This window comes from Octopus sinensis, unplaced genomic scaffold (genome assembly GCF_006345805.1).
Source record: "Octopus sinensis unplaced genomic scaffold, ASM634580v1 Contig13735, whole genome shotgun sequence".
Taxonomy (NCBI): domain Eukaryota; kingdom Metazoa; phylum Mollusca; class Cephalopoda; order Octopoda; family Octopodidae; genus Octopus; species Octopus sinensis.
This window is the reverse complement of record NW_021833036.1, coordinates 97159-124706: the sequence shown is the minus strand read 5'-3', so window position 1 is coordinate 124706 and position 27548 is coordinate 97159. Positions and strand designations below refer to the sequence as shown.

The 27548-nt window shown below is 41.5% G+C and overlaps 1 protein-coding gene across 1 annotated transcript; it reads right to left on the bottom strand.

The window, feature by feature from the left end:
- Positions 1–6959: 6959 nt before the first annotated feature.
- LOC115229866 (anaphase-promoting complex subunit cdh1) lies at positions 6960–19125 on the bottom strand (the record flags this gene model as incomplete). Its single annotated transcript, XM_029800138.2, has 4 exons — positions 6960–8091; positions 12881–13021; positions 15483–15584; positions 19010–19125. Coding segments are annotated over 4 exons (1329 nt in total), but the record flags the coding sequence as incomplete, so codon positions are not given.
- Between the last annotated feature and the right edge of the window lie 8423 nt (positions 19126–27548).

The window sequence follows — 27548 nt, the reverse complement described above, 5'->3', positions numbered from 1 at the left end:
TCCTGGCATGCTAACGATTCTGCCAGCTCACCGCCTTTAAGAAGAATATTGGCTTCTACCTGGGACGTAGCCAGCCCACTTATGCATACCTTTCCTTCTTGTGACACAAACCCTACTTGTGAAGACCTGTTGAGGCAAGTGAAAATGAAAATGAAAATCAAAATCGATCAACATCAATGGAAATTGTAGCTGTGATACCAGTGCCGGTGGCACATAAGAGAACCATCCGAACGTGGCCATTGCCAGCGCTGCCCTGACTGGCCTCGTGCCGGTGGCACGTAAAATGCACCATACGATTGTGGCCATTGCCAGCCTCGTCTGGCCCCCGTGCTGGTGGCACGTAAAAAGCATCATCTGATTGTGGCCATTGCCAGCCTTGTCTGGCCCCCGTGCTGGTGGCACGTAAAATGCACCATCCGATTGTGTCCATTGCCAGCCTCGTCTGGCCCCCGTGCTGGTGGCACGTAAAAAGCACCATTCGATCGGGGCTATTTGCCAGCCTCGTCTGGCACCTGTGCAGGTGGCACGTAAAAAGCACCCACTACACTCCCGGAGTGGTTGGCGTTAGGAAGGGCATCCAGCCGTAGAAACACTGCCAAATCAGACTGGGCCTAGCGCAGTCGTCTGGCTTCCCAGACCCCAGTTGCACCGTCCAACCCATGCTAGCATGGAAAGCGGACACTAAACGATGATGATGATTGGTTTCAAACTTTGGTACAAGGCTAAGTCAAATTCATCAGCCCCAGTGTTCAACTCGTCCTTATTTTAGCAACCCTAAAAGGATGAAAGATAAAGACCTCAGTGGAATTTGAGCTCAGAACATGAAGACCAACGAAATGCCACCAAACATTTTGCACATGCTAATGAGTCTTTTTTCTTTATTACCCACAAGGGACTAAACACAGAGGGGACAAACAAGGACAGACAAACAGATTAAGTTGATTATATCGACCCCAGTGTGTAACTGGTACTTATTTAATTGACCCCCGAAAGGATGAAAGGCAAAGTCGACCTCGGCGGAATTTGAACTCATAATGCAGCGGCAGACGAAATACCTATTTCTTTATTACCCACAAGGGGCTAAAGATAGAGGGGACAAACAAGGACAGACAAATGCATTAAGTCAATTATATCGACCCCAGTGCATAACTGGTACTGGTACTTATTTAATCGACCCCGAAAGGATGAAAGGCAAAGTCGACCTCAGCGGAATTTGAACTCAGAACGTAATGGCAGACAAAATACCGCTAAGCATTTCGTCCGTCGGGTTGATGTTTCTACCAGCTCGCCGCCTCAACATGCTAATGAGTCTGTCAACTCACCATCCTTCTTTTTAGAGAAATATTAAATGCATTTCACAGGATATGGCCAATTTAAATGCTAACGAGTTAAATCAATCCATAATATTCATCAGGTGTTATATCATCAACCCAGTTGGATGAAAGGTAACATTCATTTCAGTCATCTATCATGATTCCATTGACATTAACCCATAAAGCCCTGGGATTTGAACTTACATAGCATGGACTGCTGAGCACATTTTATGAAAATGAGACTACCATGGACACATAAAGAACAAAAAAAAAAAAAGTTAAAATATCCTTAAAAAAAACACGATTTTCCATGACCGTTGCCAGCACCGCCTGACTGACCCTCGTGCCGGTGGCATGTAAAAGCACCCGCTACACTCTCGGAGTGGTTGGCGTTAGAAAGGGCATCCAGCTGTAGAAACTCTACCAGATCAGATTGGAGCCTGATGCAGCCATCTGGTTTGTCAGTCCTCAGTCAAATCGTCCCAGCCGTAGAAACTCTGCCAGATCAGACTGGAGCCTGGTGCAGCCATCTAGTTCGCCAGTCCGCAGTCAAATCGTCCAACCCATGCTAGCATGGAAAGCGGACGTTAAACGATGATGATGATGATGATGAAAACAAGCTATAAAAAAACGCAAAGTATAATATTTAAAACCGACGTATAAATTTGTGCACCGGTGGCATGTGTAAAAGATTCAAGCGAGGTCGTTGCCAGTGCCCCTGGACTGGCTCCTGTGCAGGTGGCACATAAAAAGCACCATTTGAGTATGACCATTGCCAGTACTGCCTGACTGGCCCTCGTGCCGGTGCCACGTAAAAGCACCCACGACACTCTTGAAGTGGTTGGCGTTAGGAAGGACATCCAGCTGTAGAAACTCTGCTAGATCAAGATTGGAGTCTGATGCAGCCATCTGGTTTGCCAGACCTCAGTCGAAGCGTCCAACCCATGCCAGCATGGAAAGCAGATGTTAAACGATGATGATGATGATGATGATATATATATATATATATATGAGTACTGGGCCTCATTGAGGCTATGACCAAGAGCTTTGGTATTATGTTGTGTTTCAGAGGAAGACCCATAAAGGCACTACTTTTGTCATTCATAAGTTACAACTAAACGTGAAGAATTTAGTTATTGGGTTAAAAAAATATGGTCGTTTATTCGTGTGTAATAAATAAAATACCAAACTCATTCCCTATGGATACTGTATTTATTACAACTCGTGGCTTGTAATAAATACGGTATCCCTAGGGAACTCGTTTGGTATTCTCTATCTATCTGGACCGTGATCGTGGCCTGTCAACCTGTGCCTGACGGTCATGATCATGGCCTGCCATGCTTTATGTGTTAAGGATGTCTCAGAGAAATAGTAAATGCATCCCAAAGTATATCACTGATATACTTTCGACCCCTGAAAGATAAAAGGTAAAGTCTGTCTTAGTCTTAAAAATAGGAGTGGCTGTGTGGTAAGTAGCTTGCTTGCCAACCACATGGTTCCGGGTTCAGTCCCACTGTGTGGAACCTTGGGCAAGTGTCTTCTACTATAGCCTTGGGCCGACCAAAGCCTTGTGAATGGATTTGGTAGACGGAAACTGAAAGAAGCCAGTCGTATATATGAATATATATATAGGTGCTGGAGTGGCTGTGTGGTAAGTAGCTTGCTTACCAACCACATGGTTCCGAGTTCAGTCCCACTGCGTAGCACCTTGGGCAAGTGTCTTCTACTATAGCCTCGGGCCGACCAAAGCCTTGTGAATGGATTTGGTAGACGGAAACTGAAAGAAGCCTGTCGTATATATGTATATATATATATGTATGTGTGTGTGTGTGTGTGTCTGTGTTTGTCCCTCCAACATCGCTTGACAACCGATGCTGGTGTGTTTACGTTCCCGTAACTTAGCAGTTTGGCAAAAGAGACTGTTAGAATAAGTAGTAGGCTTACAAAGAATAAGTCCTGGGGTCGATTTGCTCGACTAAAGGCAGTGCTCCAGCATGGCCGCAGTCAAATGACTGAAACAAGTAAAAGAGTAATATCTCATAACACGGTCCTTACAAAAGTTTCCATGGACCCATAAAGTTTAATGTCTTACTGAGTTAACATTAAGTAATTAAAAAATAAATTCATAATTGGTGGTCCAAGAAGATTCCCTCACAAATTTTGAGGGTCATTTTCTGCTGCCTAGGAATTTTAAACTGACCCCCCCAGTACTTGACTGGTACCTTATCGTATCAACCCCGAAAAAAAAAGATGAAGTTGACTCTGAACAGACGGGGTTTTAGGGGTTAGAATTTGATGAAATAAAGAGCAAGTCAAATACTAAAGTAGATTTTAATTAACTAATTAACTAATTAACTAATAACTCCCATCACCTCTTTCAAATCCAGGCCTTGTTGTCTGTAATAGAATTATTACCAAACTCTGTAAAATGTTTGGCCATATTTCTTTAAGCATTATTTTCCAAGTTAATATTCCATCAAGGTTGACTTTGTCTTTCATCCTTTCAGAAAGTACCAGTTACGCACTGGAGTTCATGTAATCATGTACCCCTCCCTTCAAAATTTCAGGTATTATGCCTATAGTAGAAAGGATTATTATTATTATTATTATTATTATTGAGTGAGGGAGCAGTGCATGCCTTCAAAGTGACACTGGGGTAAAATATACGAAGCCCAATATACCCATCATGACTACTCGTCTGATAAGGGTACACCAGGCACATGCATCACAACCATATGTGCGCGACATGGTGATCTCATATCAAGATAAACAGCACATGACCTTGCAGGTGGGGCCCAGTTAGAATTTTCTTCAGATCGAGTAACCCATCCCGCTCAAAAGGTCCCTGAATAAGGGTTGTTTAAGGATGTTGAAAGAACCACCCATGTTTCCAGAGGTAAATTATTCAAATCCCAAAGAATCCCCCCCAACACATGGCCATGATGCTCCCCCACTACTTCTGCTCGTGATCAGAGATGCACATATCGTCAGCCACTAAGGGACATGCTCTATTATTATTATTATTACTAGAACCTGATATTTTTTCAAGGCGGCGAGTTGGCAGAATCGTTAGCATGCCGGGCGTAATGCTTAGTGGTATTTCGTCTGCCGCTACATTCTGAGTTCAAATTCCGCCGAGGTCGACTTTGCCTTTCATCCTTTCGGGGTCGATTAAATAAGTACTAGTTATGCACTGGGGTCGATATAATTGACTTAATACCCATGTCTGTCCTTGTTTGTCCCCTCTGTGTTTAGCCCCTTGTGGGTAGTAAAGAAATAGGTATTTCGTCTGCCGCTACGTTCTGAGTTCAAATTCCGCCGAGGTCGACTTTGTCTTTCATCCTTTCGGGGTCGATTAAATAAGTACCAGTTATGCACTGGGGTCGATATAATTGACTTAATGCATTTGTCTGTCCTTGTTTGTCCCCTCTGTGTTTAGCCCCTTGTGGGTAGTAAAGAAATAGGTATTTCGTCTGCCATTACGTTCTGAGTTCAAATTCCGCCAAGGTCGACTTTGCCTTTCATGCTTTCAGGGTCGATAAATTAAGTACCAGTTACGCTCTGGGTCGATGTAATCGACTGGCCCCTCCCCAAAAATGTTGGGCCTTGTACGTAGAGTAGAAAAGATTATTATTATTATTATTATTATTACTATTATTATTATTATTATTATTAAGGTGGCGAGCTGGCAGAATCGTTAGCATACCAGGCAAAATGCTTAGCAGTATTTCGTCTGCTGCTATGTTCTGAGTTCAAATTCCGCCAAGGTCGACTCTGCCTTTCATGCTTTCGGGGTCGATAAATTAAGTACCAGTTACGCACTGGGCTCGATGTAATTGACTTACCTCCTCCCACCAAATTTCAGGCCTTGTGCCTTTAGCAGAAAGGATATTATTATTATCAAGTGCTGATCACTTAAAGGGGAGGGATGTTGTGGAAAAGAGAGAGCCATGAAGACATAGGATGAGGTACTGAAGGCTGATCTAAAAATACTAGACCTTATGAAGATGAGAGAGGAACCAAGATATGTGGGACATTGCTATACTGAAGAAAACATGCCCACAATTGAGATCCTAAAACCAAGATGCCACGTACAAAGTACTCAGATATCGGTTCCTGTCATGCCATCCAACCCATGCCAGCATGGAAAATGGACGTTAAATGCCAAACAAAATGCTTAGTAGCACTTCTAGTTGTACTGGGTTCAAATCCCACTAAGGGTGACTCTGTCTTTTATGTTTTTTCTGGTGGATAAAATATATACCAGTCGAGGACTGGGAGTAGGGGGGGGGTGAGGCATGTCAATGTAATCAACTAAGCCCTCTCTCATCCAATAGTTCAGGCCTTGTGCCAAAATTAGAAAGATTTACCATCATCATCATCATCGTCATCATCATCATCGTCGTCGTCATCGTTGTCATCGTCATCATCATCATCGTCACCGTCATCATCATCATCATCATCGTCATCATCATCGTCATCATCATCGTCATCATCATCATCATCATCATCATTATCATTATTATTATTATTATGGTGGCAAGCTAGCAGAATCCTCACCATGCAGGCAAAATGCTTGGCAGTATTTTGTGTATCTTAGCATTCAGAATTCTGATTTTAAATTCGTCTTTGCTTTTTATCCTTTTGGGATCAATGAAATAAGCACCAGTTGAGTACCTGGGTCACTGTAATTGACCTACCCCTCTCCTGAAATTGCTGGCCTTGTGTCAAAACTTGAAACCATTATTATTATTATTATTATTATTATTATTATTATTAATTATTATTATTATTATTATTATTATTATTTATTATTATTATTATTATTATTATTATATTATATTAATTAGCCTAAGGTGGTGAGCTGGCAGAATTGTTAGCACACTGGGCGAAATGCTTAGTGGTATTTCGTCTGCAGGTACGTTCTGAGTTCAAATACTGCTGAGGTTGACTTTGCCTTTCATCCTTTTGGGGTCGATAAATTAAGTAGCAGTGACGCACTTGGGTCGATGTAATCAACTTAATCCGTTTGTCTGTCCTTGTTTGTCCCCTCTATGTTTAGCCCCTTGTGGGGAGTAAAGAAATAGGTATTTCGTCTGCAGCTACATTCTGAGTTCAAATATCGCTGAGGTTGACTCTGTCTTTCATCCTTTTGGAGTCGATAAATTAAGTACCAGTTGTATACTGGGGTTGGACTAATTGACTAGCCCCCGGCCCCAAAAATTTCAGGCTTTGTGCCTATAGCAGAAGGGATTATTATTATTATTATTATTATTCATCGTTTAACGTCCGCTTTCCATGCTAGCATGGGTTTTGACTGAATTATAATAAAGTACAGAATTGGAGTACAATATTTTAATAAAGTACAGGATTATGATGAAGTACAGGATTATAATAAAGTACAGAATTAAAGTACAGAATTATAATAAAGTACAGAATTAAAGTACATGATTATAATAAAGTGCAGAATTATAATAAAGTACAGAATTGAAGTACATGATTATAATAAAGTACAGAATTATAATAAAGTACAGAATTAAAGTACAGAATTATAATAAAGTACAGGATTGAAGTACAGGATTATAATAAAGTACAGGATTATGATAAAGTGCAGACTCAAAGTACAGAATTATAATAAAGTACACAGGAAAAAAAATATTTTTAAAAAATGAGAATCCCCTGGTACAAAATGACATTTGACCTTGTATGGATGAATGAGATTTGAGCTCCCAAAAGGAAAAAAAAATACCTAAAGAGATCAAAAAAAAGGATGGTAAGGCGTTTAGTCTGGTTTAGTCTCTGAGTATCTCAACTATCACCAGTTCCCTCCCCCTCGTTATGATTATCTCCCTTTGCATTGGTATTCTTGTGTTGCGTTGCTAAGGCAGGGACTGTTACATTATTATTATTATTATTGTTATTATTGTTGTTGTTGCTGTCAGCATTATTATTATTATTATTATTATTATCGTTAATATTATTATTACTACTACTACTACTACTATTATTATTATTATTATTATTATTACTACTGCTGCTATTTCCGCCACTAACGATGTTGCTGGTGTTATTTTCGATGGGGCTGGAGACAGCAAGGGTCACGTCGTCCCCGGCTCCCACTCGCGACTCGGACAGTTTTTCGGTAAGCGGATCTCCACCGGGATTTCCAGAGCCCTCCGGGGCTGACTCCGTTCCTCCGGAGGGACAAGCGTCGGCACACGTCTCAGCAGCGTGGCACTCCTCAGACTGCGAAGGCGCCGTTTCTGCGGGGGAGGTCACAGGGGTGTCTTTCTCGGGGCAACCTTCGATAGCTATTGCCGACCCTTTATCTGTACTGCTAGCATTAGAAGGGGTCACACTAGCAGTAGTGGTGGTGTCAGTGGTTGTGGTGGTGGTGTCAGTGGTTGTGGTGCTGTCAGGGGTTGTGGTGCTGTCGGTGGTTGTGGTGGTGGTGGTGTTGGCAGTGGTTGTATCAGTGGTTGTGGTGGTGGTGGTGTTGGCAGTGGTGGTGGAAATGTCTTTGCAGGGGGAGTGTATCGTGTTAACGGGGTTATATACAGGAACTGGTGGCATTTGCGGAAGGATGCACTCCACCTCTTCTGATATTGGACAAATCTTTAGCTTCTCCGTCAGTTCCGACAGCTTCTGCGCCTTCCTCATCTCGTTCTGGTAAATAATGGTGTACAGGTGTTCGGTGAGCTGTTCCTTGAGTTCGGCCTTACGGAACATCTCCAGTTTGCACCTGATGAACTCCTTCTCGGCTCTCTCGTAACGCTTCCTGGAAAGAGAGAAGAAGGCGTTAGAAAGATGGTGGTGAGCAGGAGTGGGGGAGATAGGGGGAGGGGGAAGAAGAAGGAGGAGGGGGGAGGAAGAGGGGGAGGAGGAGAAGGAGGAGAAGAAGGGGAAGAAGGAGAAGAAGGAGGAGGAGAAGAAGAAGAAAACGAAGAAGAAGAAGAAGAAGAAGAAGAAAGGGAAAGAAAAGAAAAAGAAGAAAGAAAGAAAGAGAAGAAGAAGAAAAGAAGAAGAAGAAGAAGAAAAGAAGAAGAAGAAGAAAAGAAGAAGAAAGGGAAGAAGAAGAAGGAGAAGAAGGAGAAGGAGGAGAAGAAGAAGAAGAAGGAGGAGAAGAAGAAGAAGAAGGAGAAGAAGGAGAAGAAGGAGAAGAAGGAGAAGAAGAAGAAGAAGAAGAAGGAGGAGAAGAGAAGAAGAAAGGGACGAAAAGAAGTAGAAGAAGAAAGGGAAGAAGAAGAAAGGGAAGAAAAAGAAAGAAAGAAAGAAAGAAGAAGAAGAAAGAAAGAGAAGAAGAAAGAAGAAGAAGAAGAAGAAGAAGGAGGAGAAGAAGGGGAAGAAGGAGAAGAAGAGAAGAAGAAGAAAGAAGAAGAAGAAAAGAAGAAGAAGAAGAAGAAGAAGAAGAAGAAGAAGAAGAAAGAAGAAGAAGAAAGAAGAAGAAGAAGAAAGAAAGAAAGAAAGAAGATGCAAAATAAAGCCTTGTATTTTGTTTCCCAGGCGTAGGAGAGGCTGTGTGGTAAGTAGCTTGCTTACAAACCACATGGTTCCGGGTTCAGTCCCACTGCGTGGCACCTTGGGCAAGTGTCTTCTACAATAGCCTCGGGCCGACCAGAGCCTTGTGAGTGGATTTGGTAGACGGAAACTGAAAGAAGCCCATCGTATATATGTATATATGTGTGTGTGTGTGTGTATGTGTTTGTGTGTCTGTTTGTCCCCCAACATCGCTTGACAACCGATGTTGGTGTGTTTACGTCTCCGTAACATAGCAGTTCGGCAAAAGAGACCAATAGAATAAGTACTAGGCTTACAAAGATACTAGGGTTATAATTATGGGTGACAATTTCATACGACATTGCTCCAGTCTGCCAGATCAGACTGGAGCCTGGTGCAGCCTTCTGGCTTCCCAGACCCCAGTCAAACCGTCCAACCCATGCTAGCATGGAGAACGGACGTTAAACAATGATGATGATGATGATAATGATTGCTACGGAAAATGGGATTTTTTTCAAGCGGTGTCAAAGCCCATCATATATATGTATATATGTGTGTGTGTGTGTTGTGTGTCTGTTTGTCCCCCCAACATTGCTTGACAACCGATGCTGGTGTGTTTACGTCCCCGTAACTTAGCGGTTCGGCAAAAGAGATCGACAGAATAAGTACTGGGCTTACGAAGAATAACTCCTGGGGTCGATTTGCTCGAAGCAAGTAAAAGAGAGAGAGTAAAGAGTACCACATAAGGACTTATTTGGAGGGTTTAAGGAGGAAACAGCTTGTGTGTGTGTGTGTGTGTGTGTGTGTGTGTGTATGTATAGAGGTGTAGGCATGGATGTGTGGTTAAGAGGTTTGCTTTTCAACTTCATGTTTTTGGGTTCAGTCCCACTGCACGGCATCTTGTGCAAATGTTTTCTACTATGGCCTCAGGCCCTGCGGGTTTCATTGTCTTGTGACTGATCCTGGCAGATGGGAAACTGTGCGAAGCTGCTGTGCGTGTAACCCATCAAGCCGAGTGAAAATCATAGTCGTGGGAGACACTGGTGCCACGCAACTGGCACCCATGCCCGTGGCACGTAAAAGCACCCATTACACTCTTGGAGTGGTTAACATTAGGAAGGGCATCCAGCTGTCATCATCATCACTGTTCAACCGTGGTCGAGACAATGGAATTTACCATGCTACGCCAGACTTCACGGTCTATCATAGCATTACGGAGGTCCTGTTGCTGGATGCCTGTATCCCTGGAGATTACATCAGGGTAGGAGAGTGTGCGCCCTCTGGTATTGCGAGTAGATGGCTTCCAGAGGAGAAGAGTAGAAATTACTTCTTTTTCAGCTCTACAACAATGTCCAGCAAACTGGACTCTTCTACCTTTCACAAGATATGACACAGGTGGTAGTTTCCCATATATTTGCATTTTGGTTGGATGGCGCTTCCACGAGAGATTTTGTGCTCTCATAAGGAAGCGAGTGTAGGTTCCATCCAACCGCCTCTCAAGCTTCTTTGATAACGTCCAGGTTTCTGAGCCATATAGTAGAATTGGTTCGACTGTGGCTTTGAAGATTTCAAGTTTGAAGTCTCTACTTAGATTTGATGACCAGATCTTATGCATATCATTACAGCTGTAGAAACCATGCCAAATCAGCCCCTCAGCTTACCAGCCCTGGTCAAACCATCCAACCCATACCAGCAAGGACAATGGACATCAAATGATGATGATGAATGCTATCTATCTATCTGTCTATCTATCTCTCTATCTATCTATCTATCTATCTATCTATCTGTCTATCTATCTGTCTATCTATCTATCTATCTATCTATCTATCTATCTATCTATCTATCTATCTGTCTATCTATCTGTCTATCTATCTATCTATCTATCTATCTATCTATCTATCTGTCTATCTATCTGTCTATCTATCTATCTATCTATCTATCTGTCTATCTATCTATCTATCTATCTATCTATCTGTCTATCTATCTGTCTATCTATCTATCTGTCTATCTATCTATCTATCTATCTATCTATCTGTCTATCTATCTGTCTATCTATCTATCTATCTATCTATCTATCTATCTATCTATCTATCTATCTGTCTATCTATCTGTCTATCTAGCTATCTATCTATCTATCTGTCTATCTATCTATCTATCTATCTATGTACTGTTGTGAAATATTTTAATATATTTTAATATTTTAATTTCAATTTCTATGTATTAATTATATTTTCTTTATTAATGACATTTTAACCAAAGATTCGATTTAAGGTTTTTCCTCAACTTTTATAATTTTATATTTTATATTGAACTCATTTTTGTTTATCGCTCACATATGACCGTTATTTGAAAGGACCAATCAAGCAAGTCCATTTTTAAAGGCGTAACGTTTACACTAGTCTTGATAGAATTGTCATATTGGTTCTATTTTAACAAAACTGTCCGATGAACAGGAATGTGAAACTCTGAGTAAACAGGTTTTGTTGAATTTCTGCTGCTTTTAAATAAAGCATATTACTCTACCACTGGTATTTGAGTACTCTTTTTTCCACATTGTTTCACATTTATGTGTTTACTCCGGTATCTATCTATCTATCTATCTATCTATCTATCTATATATATATATATGGAGGCACAATGGCCCAGTGGTTAGGGCAGCGGACTCGCGGTCATAGGATCGCGGTTTCGATTCCCAGACCGGGTGTTGTGAGTGTTTATTGAGCGAAAACACCAAAAGCTCCACAAGGCTCCGGCGGGGATGGTAGTGATCCCTGCTGTACTCTTTCACCACAACTTTCTCTCACTCTTACTTCCTATTTTTCTGTTGTACCTGTATTTCAAAGGGCCGGCCTTGTCACTCTCTGTGTCACGCTGAATATCCCCGAGAACTACATTAAGGGTACACGTGTCTGTGGAGTGCTCAGCCACTTACACGTTAATTTCACGAGCAAGCTGTTCCGTTGATCGGATCAACCGGAACCCTCATCGTCGTTACCGACGGAGTGCTTCCATCCTATATATATATATATATATATACATATATATATATATGCAGTATGTATTTGAGCTTTATATTTATACGTCCGTAGTAATTCTCGCTGATGAGCCATAGACATGCATTAACTAATTAATTAATGTGTATTTAATTGTTAAGGGCGAAACTTCGAAGTACATGAATGACTAATCCTTTTTGAGAGAGAGGGAGAGAGAAAGTGAGAGAGAGCACCCTGAAGCTAGAAGGTGAATATGAGAGAGGGAGAATAAAAACACACAATCAGAGATAGGGATTGAGCGGAGATAGAGTGCATATCAATTTGGGGGTAGGGAAAATGAGGGCAATATAATAGATATGGATATATGCCAATCCCTAGCAGTGGAGGGAACCCGTGGAAGAGGTAGACCCAGGAAAACTTGGGACGAGGTGGTGAAGCACGACTTCGAACTTTAGGTCTCACTGAGGAAATGACTAGCAACCGAGACCTTTGGAAATATGCTGTGCATGAAAAGACCAGGCAGGACAAGTGAGTCCAGCCCACTTATGCATGCCTTTCCCCCCTTGGACACACAAAGACCTGTTGGGGCAAGTGAAATCGGAATCGAAATTGAACCAATCCTATGACTGGCACCCGGCAGATGCCAGGACCCCTGGACTGGAGATACGTAAAAAGCACTATCCGAATCGTGGCCGATGCCAGCGCCGCCTCGACTGGGTTCCGGTCGGGTGGCACGTAAAAAGCACCATCCGAATCGTGGCCGAAGCCAGTGCCGCCTCGACTGGCTTCCGTGCAGGTGGCACGTAAAATGCACCAATCCGACCGTGGCCGATGCCAGCCTCGCCTGGCACCAGTGCAGGTGGCATGTAAAAAGCACCCACTACACTCACGGAGTGGTTGGCGTTAGGAAGGGCATCCAGCTGTAGAAACATTGCCAGATCAGACCGGAGCCTGGTGCAGCCTTCTGGCTTCCCGGATCCCCGGTCAAACCGTCCAACCCATGCTAGCAGGGAGAACGGACGTTAAACGATGATGATGATGATGATGATATATATATATGTATGTATTTTTACATACTGTGCTTCAAGGTACTCCAAGCTGGAAGTTTCGATTTTGTCTCGGATGATGGACACGTCAGCAGTAAGGAGGTCGTCCAGCCGTGAGAGATCCTTTTGCAATTTGGTCAACAAGACGGCTTCTGTTTCTGCTTTCTCCCATCTAAGGAATAAAAGAAGTGGAAACATACGAGGAATTAAAAGAAATATTTTTTTTAAAAACCCTGGTGATGAATTACAGGGTGGACCGAAATGATCTGACACATTTTGGAGGCTTAACCCCTTACCCAACAATTATTTTGAAAATAAATGTATTTTTTCAGACATATTTTTTAATTGTTTTATTTTACTATGTTTTGAATGGTGATTTTGAGGTATATTTCAAGCCTTATTTATTATGAATTTTAATTCAATAATATTGATTTTAAATTACCGCTTTGGGCAGAAACGAGTTAACCCGTTTTTTTCATAAATCATTACTTTTACAAAAAATCATGTTATTTTATTTGATTATCGACATGGTGGGGTTATAATATAAAGGTATAAAAAAAAAACAACGTAAAAACAAAGTGAATACTTCTATTCATAAAATGTGCCTTCCAACGCTTCGACTGTCTCCAGGTGACTAAATCATACTCGGTCTTCAATGCCTTACTCAAGCGAAAGGTGGCAGAAATCGTCACTGCCAGACGTATAAAGTGAGCGAATATACTCGTATATGTCAAAAAGGAGTTTATAATAGATGAAGGAACTCGTTTGCTGTCGTTTTGGCGAGTCTATCTTTTGACGAGTTAACTCGCCAGAGATAGAAAAAAACGATTTCGGTCAAAACGCATATATTCGTTTCTGCCGGGTAAGGGGTTAATGAAAGCATAAAATAAGAAATAATGAAAAAAAAATTTTGTTTTCTGAATGTACATATGATGCCATTTTATTTCATTAAGTTTTAAAAATTAAATCAGCTTAAGGCGCAGGAGTGGCTGTGTGGTAAGTAGCTTGTTTACCAACCACACGGTTCAGGGTTCAGTCCCACTGCGTGGCACCTTAGGAAAGTGTCTTCTACTATAGCCTCGAGCCGACCAAAGCCTTGTGAGTGGATTTGGGAGATGGAAACTGAAAGAAGCCCATCATATATATGTATGTGTATGTATATATATATATATAGGCACAGGAGTGGGTGTGTGGTAAGTAGCTTGCTTACCAACCACACGGTTCAGGGTTCAGTCCCACTGCGTGGCACCTCGGGAAAGTGTCTTCTACTATAGCCTCGGGCCGACCAAAGCCTTGTGAGTGGATTTGGGAGATGGAAACTGAAAGAAGCCCATCATATATATGTATGTGTATATATATATATATAGGCACAGGAGTGGGTGTGTAGTAAGTAGCTTGCTTACCAACCACATGGTTCCGGGTTCAGTCCCACTGCGTGGCACCTTGGGCAAGTGTCTTCTGCTATAGCCCCGGGCCGACCAATGCCTTGTGAGTGGATTTGGTAGACGGAAACTAAAACAAGCCTGTCGTATATATGTATATATATATATGTGTGTGTTTGTGTGTCTGTGTTTGTCCCCCTAGCATTGCTTGACAACCGATGCTGGTGTGTTTATGTCCCCGTTTCTTAGCGTTTCGGCAAAAGAGACCGATAGAATAAGTACTGGGCTTACAAAGAATAAGTCCCGGGGTCGAGTTGCTCGATTTAAGGCAGTGCTCTAGCATGGCCACAGTCAAATGACTGAAACAAGTAAAAGAGTAAAAAAGAGTAAAGAGTACATATAATGCCATTTTATTTCATTAAGTTTTAAAAATTAAATCAGCTAAAGGCGCAGGAGTGGCTGTGTGGTAAGTAGCTTGTTTACCAACCACACGGTTCAGGGTTCAGTCCCACTGCGTGGCACCTTAGGAAAATGTCTTCTACTATAGCCTCGAGCCAACCAAAGCCTTGTGAGTGGATTTGGGAGATGGAAACTGAAAGAAGCCCATCATGTATGTGTATGTATATATATATAGGCACAGGAGTGACTGTGTGGTAAGTAGCTTGCTTACCAGCCACATGGTTCCGGGTTGAGTCCCATAGCGTGACACCTTGGGAAAGTGTCTTCTACTATAGCCTCGAGCCGACCAAAGCCTTGTGAGTGGATTTGGTTGACAGAAACTGAAAGTAGCCCGTTGTATATATGTGTGTGTGTGTATATGTTTGTGTGTCTGTGTTTGTCCCCCCAACATCACTTGACAACCGATGCTGGTGTGTTTAGTTTACATCCCCGTTACTTAGCGGTTCGGCAAAGGAGACCGATAGAATAAGTACTGGGCTTACAAAGAATAAGTTCTGGGGTCGATTTGCTCGACTAAAAAAGGCGGTGCTCCAGCATGGCCGCAGTCAAAATGAGTGAAACAAGTAAAAGAGTAAAGAGAGAGAGAGTACATATAATGCCATTTTATTTCATTAAGTTTTAATAATTAAATCAGCTAATGGCTTCCCATCATTGTCGACACACTGTTGGAGACGTTCATGAAAGTTATTGATAACTCTATGGATCATTTCTTCCAACAAAGAATCCTCTTACACACGAAATACAAAAAACTAAATCCAAGAACTTCCAAAGAAGGTTAAAGGCAGGACTTACCGGTCCTTAATGGCTTCGGCAAGGAGATTCCGGGTCTCCTTGTTCTTTTCTTCTATAAGTTTCTGTTGGTGTTGGAATTTTTGAATTTGGGTCAACTCCCGGCTGCAACAGGAAGGAATTGAAAAAGCACAAATATTTAGGAATTCCCTTTTGGGGTTCTGATTTAAATTTCGTTAATGATTTGATATAAAATAAGGGGGTTTGCTCATGGTTTTTACTGGACCCTTTCAGACCAGTAAGATAGGTGCATATCATCATCATCATCGTTTAACGTCCGTTTTCCGCGCTAGCACGGGTTGGATGGTTCGACCGGGGTCTGGGAAGCCAGGGGCTGCTCCAGGCTCCAGTCTGAATCTGGCAGTGTTTCTACGGCTGGATGCCCTTCCTAACACCAACCACTCCGCGAGTGCAGTGGGTGCTTTTTACGTGCCACCTATATATATTTCTTTATTGCCCACAAGGGGCTAAACATAGATGGGACAAACAAAGACAGACAAAGGGATTAAGTCGATTACATCGACCCCAGTGCGTAACCGGTACTTTATTTATCAACCCCGAAAAGATGAAAGGCAAAGTTGACCTCGGTGGAATTTGAACACAGAACGTAATGGCAGATGAAATATGGCTACACATTTCGCCCGGCGTGCTAACGATTCTGCCAGCTCGCCTTATATATATATATATATATATATACACACACACACATATCTCTATATACAAACGGCAAAATATCTGTCTGTGTGTGTATCCTTTATACAAATACACAATTTTTCAGTTAGAGGGCTCACACTTTCTATGGTCATTGAAAACCGTCCAAGGGTGGTCATGCACATCTTTACATTTCCCCAGTCACCCCGCAAAGCCATTAAAAAAATCAATAGAAGTGACTTTTTTGTGAATTTTCTATCGAAATCCCAATCAAAATGCCCGAAACTTGATACGCCAATTGAATGCCAGCTAGCTGTATGTGAATGGTCAGAGATTTGGACAGTACTCGCGTGTATGTGTGCACGCATGCACTAGCACTATGACCCAGCGTTGCCAGGTCATAGTGCTTATTATATATATATATATATATATACATACATATACACACACATACAATAATAATACGGCTGTTAAACCCCTTTTGGTCATGACTGACCATGGGATTGCACCTAGAAAGTTACCCTCCCAGGCAAAAGTCCAGGTAAGTTTGTTTATGGAAGACCAGCAGTTGCCATGCATACCGGCCTCTCTTCACACCACCGTTGTTATCCAAGGGAAAGGCAAAGGGCCGATACAGCTTGGCACCTGTGACGTCGCAACTCATTACTACAGCTGAGTGAACTGGAGCAACGTGAAATAAAGTGTCTTGCTCAAGAACACAACACGCAGCCCGGTCCGGGATTCGAACTCACAACCTCATGATCGTAAGCTCGACGCTCTAACCACTGAGCAATGTGCCTTCACAATAATAATAATAATAACAATGATGATGACAATATTCCTTGGATAGAATTTATAAATATTTAAAATCAAACCAAAATCAAACCAAACCAAAATAGATGAACATCAATGGAATTTGTATCTTTGTGGTACCAGTGCCGGTGGCACATAAGAAAACCATCCGAACGTGGCCGTAGCCAGTACCGCATCGACTGGCCTCCGTGCTGTGGGCACGTAACAAACACCATCCGATCGTGGCGGTTCGCCAGCCTCGTCTGGCACCTGTGTCGGTGGCACATAAAAAACACCATCCGAGCATGGCTGTCTGCCAGCCTCGTCTGGCACCTGTGTCGGTGGCACATAAAAAAACACCATCCGAGCGTGGCCATTTGCCAGCCTTGTCTGGCATCTGTGTCGGTGGCACATAAAATCGATTTTATTCACACAAATATGCAACCGAAGAGTTTAAAGTACCAGTAATGATAAGGCTGTTGACTGGGAGAACACAAACATGGTTTAAACAGTAAGCTTGGCAGGAAAGAAACGTGCCCTTAAGAAGTACAAAAACAACAAAAAATGGAAGGTGCAGTTATGTATAGGTTGACGGAAGAAAAGCAGGACAAAAACGGCTTTATCGATCGCATTCTCACCTGGAATCGAGTTTTGTAATTTTTTCAAGACTTATACACGCCCTGATACTGTCGGTATCTACATATCAAATTTGAGCGCAACCGGATGGAGGATGCCCGAGATCCTACAAGACACACACACAGACAAACAGAACGGATTTTATATAAGAGATATACGTATGACACTGCACAAGTCCACCATGATCAACAGACACAGGATGGCCTCCCCTAATGCCAGCACCGTCGTCATGCCAATATTTTTACTAAATATTGGGGGCCTGTTGCATCGTAACTACAAAAGCAAAATTTTCTACCTGGGAGACCTTACTGCATGCAATCAAGCCCTATGCATAACACTTGTGGAAACTCACCTGAGACCTGATATAGAGGATACAGAAGTACATGTACCAAAAGATACCATACTGCAAACAGACAGGAGGGAAAATTACTGTATACATCCGTGATGACCTCACACCCCAGGTCTTACTGTCATACTCAAATTCAGTATGTGACACTCTAATTGTATACATAAGACAACATAATATAGTCATATGCAATACATATTGCCAACTGGATGCCCCAAATCACTTAGGCAAGTTTGAAGATTACCTCACAAGAATTAAAGAGATCCTCATGAAAATGGAACACCACATGACCATATTTCTTATGCGTGATTTCAACTTCCCCAACATCAAATGGCCATAAGGCCTCATGCTCTCAGGAATGACTCATTGCAAACAAGCACAGGTGGAGTCTCTGCTCAACCTGACCAATGCCTTATTCATGGAGCAAGTTGTGCTCAGAGCAACTAGGGCGAATAACATTCTGGATCTCTGCTTCACGAACAATATGGACATCATTCATGATGTGAAAGTGACACCGACATTAGTCTCGGATCACAACATAATAGAGCTGTCTATGTTTGGGCCAAAAGTAACCAGAGACATACAGCCTAAAGGAAGCACCCGAAATCTCTCCAATCTGAACTTCCACAAAGCAGACTGGAAATCGATCCCAAAAGAATCCTCTGACAGGAGTCGCTAAAATGTCGCTCCACACCAGACATTGGCATGAAACTAGAATATTTCATGTCTGTTATGCAAACCATATGCCAGAAATATGTCCCAGAGCACAAGAAATAAGAATATGTAGCAGACTTATCATCATCATCATTTAACATCTGCTTTTCATGCTGGTATGGGTTAGATGGTTTGAGTGGAACTGGTAAGCCGGAGAACTGCACCGGGTTCCAGTCTGATTTGGATTGGTTTCTATGGCTGGATGCCCTCCCTAACACCCCAAGAATGCAATGGGTGCTTTAAAGAAAAAAAAGAAGGAAGAGAAACGAGTAACAGAATCTTGACTAAAACCCTTAAACCCTTCAAGATGGTGCCCCCAGCATGGCCACAGCCCAACACCTGAAACAAAACTAAAAGAACAAAAGATAATAAAATAAATAAATAAATTTACGTTAGCGCTTCTTGCTCATCCAGTTCTCGACAAGGTAATTCTGTCTCTGTTGCAGACTCCTCTTGTGAAGGGTTTTCTTGTGAGGGGTCTCTTGCGAAGATGTCCCCTGTGAAGGTTCATTAACAGAAGATGTCTCTGTACTGTAAGAATTCTGCAATTTTCTACGTTCTGCAGATTTGGAATTTTTCAGGACAGACTTTGGTGGTGTTTGAGGTACTTTGGGTTTGTTGGCGTTTGGGCCCTCTTTGGCGCCGGGGACACCGTTTTCTCCATTGAACATACTGGCTGGACTTAACATTTCATCAACCGGCATCACTTGTACGACGTCGCTCAAAGTAACTCGCTTCTTTGGGCTGGTCATAACACGATCCTTGGGATTCTTGTTCTTCTGTTTGCCAAAATTGGCTTGTTTCTTAGCAGACGCATGGAGTTTCCTCTCTGGTAGTCATGGCAGCAGCGAGGTTAGGGATGGAGAAGGAGGAAAAGAGAAAGAAAAACAAAAATCAGTAAAACACAAAACAACCACAAAAGAAAGACAAAAAAATTAATACTCTCTTTTTACTCTTTTACTTGTTTCAGTCATTTGACTGCGGCCATGCTGGAGCACCGCCTTTAGTCGAGCAAATCGACCCCAGGACTTATTCTTTGTAAGCCTAGTGCTTATTCTGTCAGTCTCTTTTGCCGAACCACTAAGTTACGGGGACGTAAACACACCAGCATCGGTTGTCAAGCGATGTTGGGGGGACAAACACAGACACACAGACATATACACACACACATACATATATACGATAGGCTTCTTTCAGTTTCCGGCTACCAAATCCACTCACAAGGCTTAGGTCGGCCCGAGGCTTTCCAAGAAGACACTTGCCCAAGGTGTCATGCAGTGGAACTGAACCCGGAACTATGTGGTTGGCAAGCAAGCTACTTACCACACAGCCACTCCTACGCCTATAATACCAAATTTATTTTAACCCTCAAACACAGTGTTTCTCAACCAGGTTTTATGAACCTCTTTAATTCCTATTTTATTTATGTGGACCCCATTGCTATTCAATGTTTAAAAAATCGTATTGTATTTCTATAACTGAACTAGCAGTATCGCCCAGCATTGCTCGGGTTTGTTTTGACCCTTTAGAATTGGAATTTTTGAAAAATTTTGCATTATGTAGCTTGTTATTCTCTTTAAGTGAACATTTTTCTGGTTGAAATACACCGAAAAATGGCAACACAGCAGTCAAAAATTCGTAAAAAATAGGGATTTTCAAAGAAAAAAAGCACCTTTTTGATGTAAGTAATTTTTGGTGTTAACATGGTCCGATTTGAATTTTATCTTCTACGGAATGAAGAGCAAGCCTTCTTCTATCATACTCTCAATTTTGGTCAACTTATGCCGCAGGGTCTCGGAGGAGATGGTGTTAGTTGAAGGCTACCAAACCTGCCATACACAGACAACTTCAGCTTTATATATATAAATATATTATTAGGACATGGTTCAAGGCTGCGAGCTGGCAGAATCGTTAGAACGCTGGACAAAATGCTTCGCAGTATTTCGCCAATGACTACGTTCTAGGTTCAAATTCTGCTGATGTTGACTTTGCCTTTCATCATTTCAGGGTTGATAAATTAAGTACCAGTGAAACACTGGGGTCAATGTAATCAACTAGCTCCGTCCCCACAAATTTCAGGCTTTGTGCCTCCAAGAGAAAAGATGATTAGAACATGGTTCTGAGTTCAGTCCCACAAGGGGTGAAACACAGAGGGGACAAACAAGGACAGACAAACAGATTAAGTCGATTACATCGGCCCCAGTGTGTAACTGGTACTAAATTTATTGACCCTGAAAGGATGAAAGGCAAAGTCGATCTCAGCGGAATTTGAACTCAGAACGTAACGGCAGACGAAATACCTATTTCTTTACAACCCACAAGGGGCTAAACACAGAGGAGACAAACAAGGACAGACATAGGTATTAAGTCGATTACATCGACCCCAGTGCGTAACTGGTACTTAATTTATTGACCCCGAAAGGATGAAAGGCAAAGTCGACCTCGGCCGAATTTGAAGTCAGAACGTAACGGCAGACGAAATACCTATTTCTTTACTACCCACAAGGGGCTAAACACAGAGAGGACAAACAGATTAAGTCGATTATATCGACCCCAGTGCATAACTGGTACTCAATTTATCGACCCTGAAAGGATGAAAGGCAAAGTCGACCTCAGCAGAATTTGAAGTCAGAACGTAACGGCAGACAAAATACCGCTAAGTATTTTGCCTGGCTTATTACTCTTTTACTCTTTTACTTGTTTCAGTCATTTGACTGCGGCCATGCTGGAGCACCGCCTTTAGTCGAGCAACTCGACCCCGGGACTTATTCTTTGTAAGCCCAGTACTTATTCTATCGGTCGCTTTTGCCAAACCGCTAAGTAACGGGGACGTAAACACACCAGCATCGGTTGTCAAGCAATGCTAGGGGTACAAACACAGACACACAAACACATACACATATATATACATATATACGACAGGCTTCTTTCAGTTTCCGTCTACCAAATCCACTCACAAGGCATTGGTCGGCCCGGGGCTATAGCAGAAGACACTTGCCCAAGATGTCACGCAGTGGGACTGAACCCGGAACCATGTGGTTGGTTAGCAAGCTACTTACCACACAGCCACTCCTGCGCCTAACATTTCTTATTTCTTTACTGACCTACAAGGGCTATACACAGAAGGGACAAACAAGGACAGACAAATGGATTAAGTCGATTATATCGACCCCAGTGCATAACTGGTACCACCTTGAACCGTCCAACCCATGCTAGCACGGAAAACAGACATTAAACGATGATGATGATGATATGTATGTGTGAGAAGCTGGAAATAGCTGGTTTAAACTTAAAATAGCTAGATCTGGCCAGTTTACTAAGCTTTTAGCATTCTGATTACTCTGTCAAATGTAATATTTATTTATTCAGCACTGTTTTGAATTAATCATGGATTATCTCATAGCTTTGAGATTTCAATGATGTGATTGTATATTCTTAGAATGACCTTGTAGCTTTTTTGTGCCATTTGTTTGCAGAAAATAAAGAAATAACAGTAATAATGCCAGAGAAAAATAAATATTAAGTAAATTGCCTTTACATATTTATCGCTATCAGTTACAAAAGCAAAAGCAAAAATATTTATTCAAATCCTTCAAATTCAACATCACTTTCAGCATCAAATAACTGTTCCATTTGTTCCTCCGTAAACATGTCAGCATCATTGTTGTGTAAATCTGTCATCATCAGATTCATAGTCAACATCAGAAAATTGTTTTTGTTACATGTTATTCTGTGTTCTGAATACTTTTATTTTAATAAATGTTGCTTACTGCAAGTTATGGATGATTCTTTTATGACTTCATTGCTTTCAGGCTTAGCTTAAGGTATTTTCGCGCCCGACATCACAAAATGCGTCTGAATAAACATTTCCAGGCAGCAAATAGAGACTCGGACATTGCTTAGAAAATATTTTTCATTTTTAACCTCGTATTTGGAAGCACTCTGTCTGTTACGACGATGAGGGTTCTGGTTGATCCGAATCAACGGAACAGCCTGCTCGTGTAATTAACGTGTAAGTGGCTGAGCACTCCACAGACACGTGCACCCTTAACGTAGTTCTCGGGGATATTCAGCGTGACACAGAGAGTGACAAGGCTGGCCCTTTGAAATACAGGTACAACAGAAACAGGAAGTAAGAGTGAGAGAAAGTTGTGGTGAAAGAGTACAGCAGGGATCACCACCATCCCCTGCCGGAGCCTCGTGGAGCTTTAGGTGTTTTCGCTCAATAAACACTCACAACGCCCGGTCTGGGAATCGAAACCGCGATCCTATGACTGCTAGTCCGCTGCCCTAACCACTGGGCCATTGCGCCTCCACTAACCTCGTATATAGTACGCACTAGGGATTTTGACCTTGAAATTTTGGGAAAAAAATGCGGATTATACTCGAGGATTTACAGTACATTATCTCATAGCTTCAAGATTTCAATGATGTAAATGTATTTTTTTTAAAGAATAACATTGTAGGGTAGGTGTGAGAGGCTGGATCTGGCCTGTTTGCAAATAAAACAGGTAGAAAATTTAGGCCTGATACAGCTGGTTTTAACCCCTGGCATTCAGGGCCTTCTCTGTGAAATGTAACAATTACTCATTCATGTTTTGAATTAATCATGCCCTGCCTTGTAGCTTCAATAGTTCAATGGCCTCATCACCATCATTTAACGTTCATTTTTCCATGCTGGCATGGGTCGGACGTTTTGAGCAGAACTGCTAACTGGTAAGCCAGAGAGCTACACCTGACCCCAGCCTGGTTGTTTATTTTTAGGATGACACTTAGGTGTTAAAGGCCAGTTATGGTTAGTTTTAACACTAGAAAAAGTGGAATATTTGGGCCAGACAGGGCCAGTTTAACCCTTTCGTTACTAACCTGGCTGAAACCGGCTCTGGCTCTGAGTACAAATGTCTTATTCTTATAAGTTTTGAATTAAAATCTTCCACCAAACCTTAGTCACAATTTATGTTCCTAACACTAGCTTAATGATGACTACATTATTTTAATAATTCTTTGTTATATTTAAAATAATTGAAAGAAACACAGAGCATCTCAACAGAAATATGGTAACAAAAGGGTTAAAATATATAATAGAGAAACAATTCTCAGCCCTTTTGATACTAACCCGGCTGAAACCAGCTCTGGCTCTGTAGTACAAATGTCTTGTTTTCATAAGTTCTGAATTAAAATCTTCCACCAAACCTTAGTCACAATTTATGTTCCTAACACTAGCTTAATGATAACTAAGTTATTTTACTAAATTCTTTGTTATATTTAAAGTAATTTAAAGAAACACAGAGCATCTCAACAGAAATACGGTAACAAAAGGGTTAAAATATATAATAGAGAAACAATTCTGAACCCTTTTGATACCAACCCGGCTGAAACTGCCTCTGGCTCTGTAGTACAAATGTCTTGTTTTCAAAAGTTTTGAATTACAATCTTCACCAACCTTAGTCACCATTTATGTCCTAACAAACTAGCTTAAGATAACGAAGTTATTTTACTAAATTCTTTGTTATATTTAAAGTAATTGAAAGAACCACGAGCATCTCAACAGAAATATGGTAACAAAAGGGTTAAAATATATAATAGAGAAACAATTCTTAACCCTTGATACCACCCGGCTGAAACTGGCGCTGGCTCTGTAGTACAAATGTCTTGTTTTCATAAGTTCTGAATTAAAATCTTCCACCAAACCTTAGTCACAGTTTATGTTCCTAACACTAGCTTAATGATAACGAAGTTATTTTACTAAATTCTTTGTTATATTTAAAGTAATTGAAAGAAACATGGAGCATCTCAACAGAAATATGGTAACAAAAGGGTTAAAATATATAATAGAGAAACAATTCTTAACCCTTTTGATACCAACCAACCTGAAACCACTTCTGGCTCCGTAGTACAAATGTCTTGTTTTCATAAGTTCTGAATTAAAATCTTCCACCAAACCTTAGTCACAGTTTATGTTCCTAACACTAGCTTAATGATAACTAAGTTATTTTACTAAATTCTTTGTTATATTTAAAGTAATTTAAAGAAACATGGAGCATCTCAACAGAAATATGGTAACGAATGGGTTAAAATATATAATAGAGAAACAATTCTTAACCCTTTTGATACCAACCCGGCTGAAACTACCCCTGGCTCTGTAGTACAAATGTCTTGTTTTCATAAGTTCTGAATTAAAATCTTCCACCAAACCTTAGTCACAGTTTATGTTCCTAACACTAACTTAATGATAACCAAGTTATTTTACTAAATTCTTTGTTATATTTAAAGTAATTTAAAGAAACATGGAGAATCTCAACAGAAATATGGTAACAAAAGGGTTAAAATATATAATAGAGAAACAATTCTTAACCCTTTTGATACCAACCCGGCTGAAACCGGCTCTGGCTCTGTAGTACAAATGTCTTGTTTTCATAAGTTCTGAATTAAAACCTTCCACCAAACCTTAGTCACAGTTTATGTTCCTAACACTAGCTTAATGATAACCAAGTTATTTTACTAAATTCTTTGTTATATTTAAAGTAATTGAAAGAAACATGGAGCATCTCAACAGAAATATGGTAACGAAAGGGTTAAAATATATAATAGAGAAACAATTCTTAACCCTTTCGTTACCACCCCGGCTGAAACCACCTCTGGCTCTGTAGTACAAATGTCTTGTCTTCATAAGTTTTGAATTAAAATCTTCCACCAAACCTTAGTCACAATTTATGTTCCTAACACTAGCTTAATGATAACAAAGTTATTTTACTAAATTCTTTGTTATATTTAAAGTAATTTAAAGAAACACAGAGCATCTCAAAATAAATACAGTAAGAAAAGGGTTAAATGCTAAAAGGTTAAGGAAGGTTTTCAAAATCTAGATGCCCTTCCTATTGCCAACACCTGTTTCCAAACAAGCAAATGTTTCCCCATAGACAGACAGGAATGACACCGCTGGCTCAGAAACGAAATTTGTATAGGGGGTACAAACCCAGGTCTAAAGTTTTTACAAGGTCTTATTGTGTTTATTTTATTCCTTTTCTTTTTCTTTTTTTTTTTCTTTTACTTGTTTCAGTCATTTGACTGAGGCCATGCTGGAGCACCGCCTTTAGTCGAGCAAATCGACCCCGGGACTTATTCTTTGTAAACCCAGTACTCATTCTATCGGTCTCTTTTTGCCGAACCGCTAAGTGACAGGAACGTAAGCACACTAGCATCGGTTGTCAAGCAATTCTAGGGGGACAAACACAGACACAGAAACATACATATATATACATGATGACCCATCCGATCCATGTCAGCATGGGAAACAGACACAATGATGATAACACACTTCTAATGTATGTATTACCATTATGTGGAGGCGCAATGGCCCAGTGGTTAGGGCAGCGGACTCGTGGTCATAGGATCGCGGTTTCGATTCCCAGACCGGGCGTTGTGAGTGTTTACTGAGCGAAAACACCTAAAAGCTCCACGAGGCTCCGGCAGGGGATGGTGGTGATCCCTGCTGTACTCTTTCACCACAACTTTCTCTCACTCTTACTTCCTGTTTCTGTTGTACCTGTATTTCAAAGGGCCGGCCTTGTCACTCTCTGTGTCACGCTGAATATCCCCGAGAACTACGTTAAGGGTGCACGTGTCTGTGGAGCGCTCAGCCACTTACACGTTAATTTCACGAGCAGGCTGCTCCGTTGATTCGGATCAACCGGAACCCTCGTCGTCGTAACCGACGGAGTGCTTCAAAAAAAGGTCTTTACCTCAATGAGGCCAAGACTGAATATATAAAAAAGTGCCTGTCCAACAGTGATTGCATCACCCATACTCTCAACAATACGCCCTTAAATATGGTTTCTGATTACAAATATCTTGGGTCATACATATCATCATCTGGAAAAGATTTTCTAACTAGAAAGGGTATGGCCTGGTCAGCCTGTAATGATATGCATAAGATCTGGTCATCAAATCTAAGTAGGGACTTCAAACTTGAAATCTTCAAAGCCACAGTTGAACCAATTCTACTACATGGCTCAGAAACCTGGGCATTATCAAAGAAGCTTGAGAGGCGGTTGGATGGAACCTACACTCGCCTCCTTATGAGAGCTCAAAATCTCTCGTGGAAGCGTCATCCAACGAAAATGCAAATATATGGGAAATTACCACCTGTGTCATCTATTGTGAAAGGTAAAAGAGTCCAGTTTGCTGGACATTGTTGTAGAGCTGAAAAAGAGGTAACTTCTACTCTTCTCCTCTGGAAGCCATCTACTCGCAATACCAGAGGGCGCACATTCTCCTACCCTGATGTAATCTCCAGGGATACAGGCATCCAGCAACAGGACCTCCATAATGCCATGATGGACCGTGAAGTCTGGCGTAGCATGGTAAATTCCATTGTCTCGACCACGGTCGCGATACCAGAGGGCGCACACTCTCCTACCCTGATGTAATCTCCAGGGATACAGGCATCCAGCAACAGGACCTCCGTAATGCCATGATGGACCGTGAAGTCTAGCGTAGCATGGTAAATTCCATTGTCTCGACCCCGGTTGAACAATGATGACAGAGGAGATATACAGCTGACGGAGATAAAAGGAAGGCAGTGATAGGGGTGATAGATGGGTATACAAAAGAGGGAGCCCCAGGAAAACATAGGATGAAGTACTGACAGTTGATCTCAAAATGTTGAACCTTACAAATTCGACGACAGAGAATCGAGATCTGTGGAGCATCGTTGTACTCGAGATGACCTGACCACCACGACAGAATTGAGGCCCTAAAACCAAAATACCAAACAACCCTTATTCAGGGACCTTTTGAGCAGGATGGGCTACTCGTCCAGAAAAAAATTCTAACTGGGCCCCACCTGCAAGGTGATGTGCTGTTATGAGATCACCATGTCGTGCACATATGGTTGTGATGCATGTGCCTGGTGTACCCTTATCAGACGG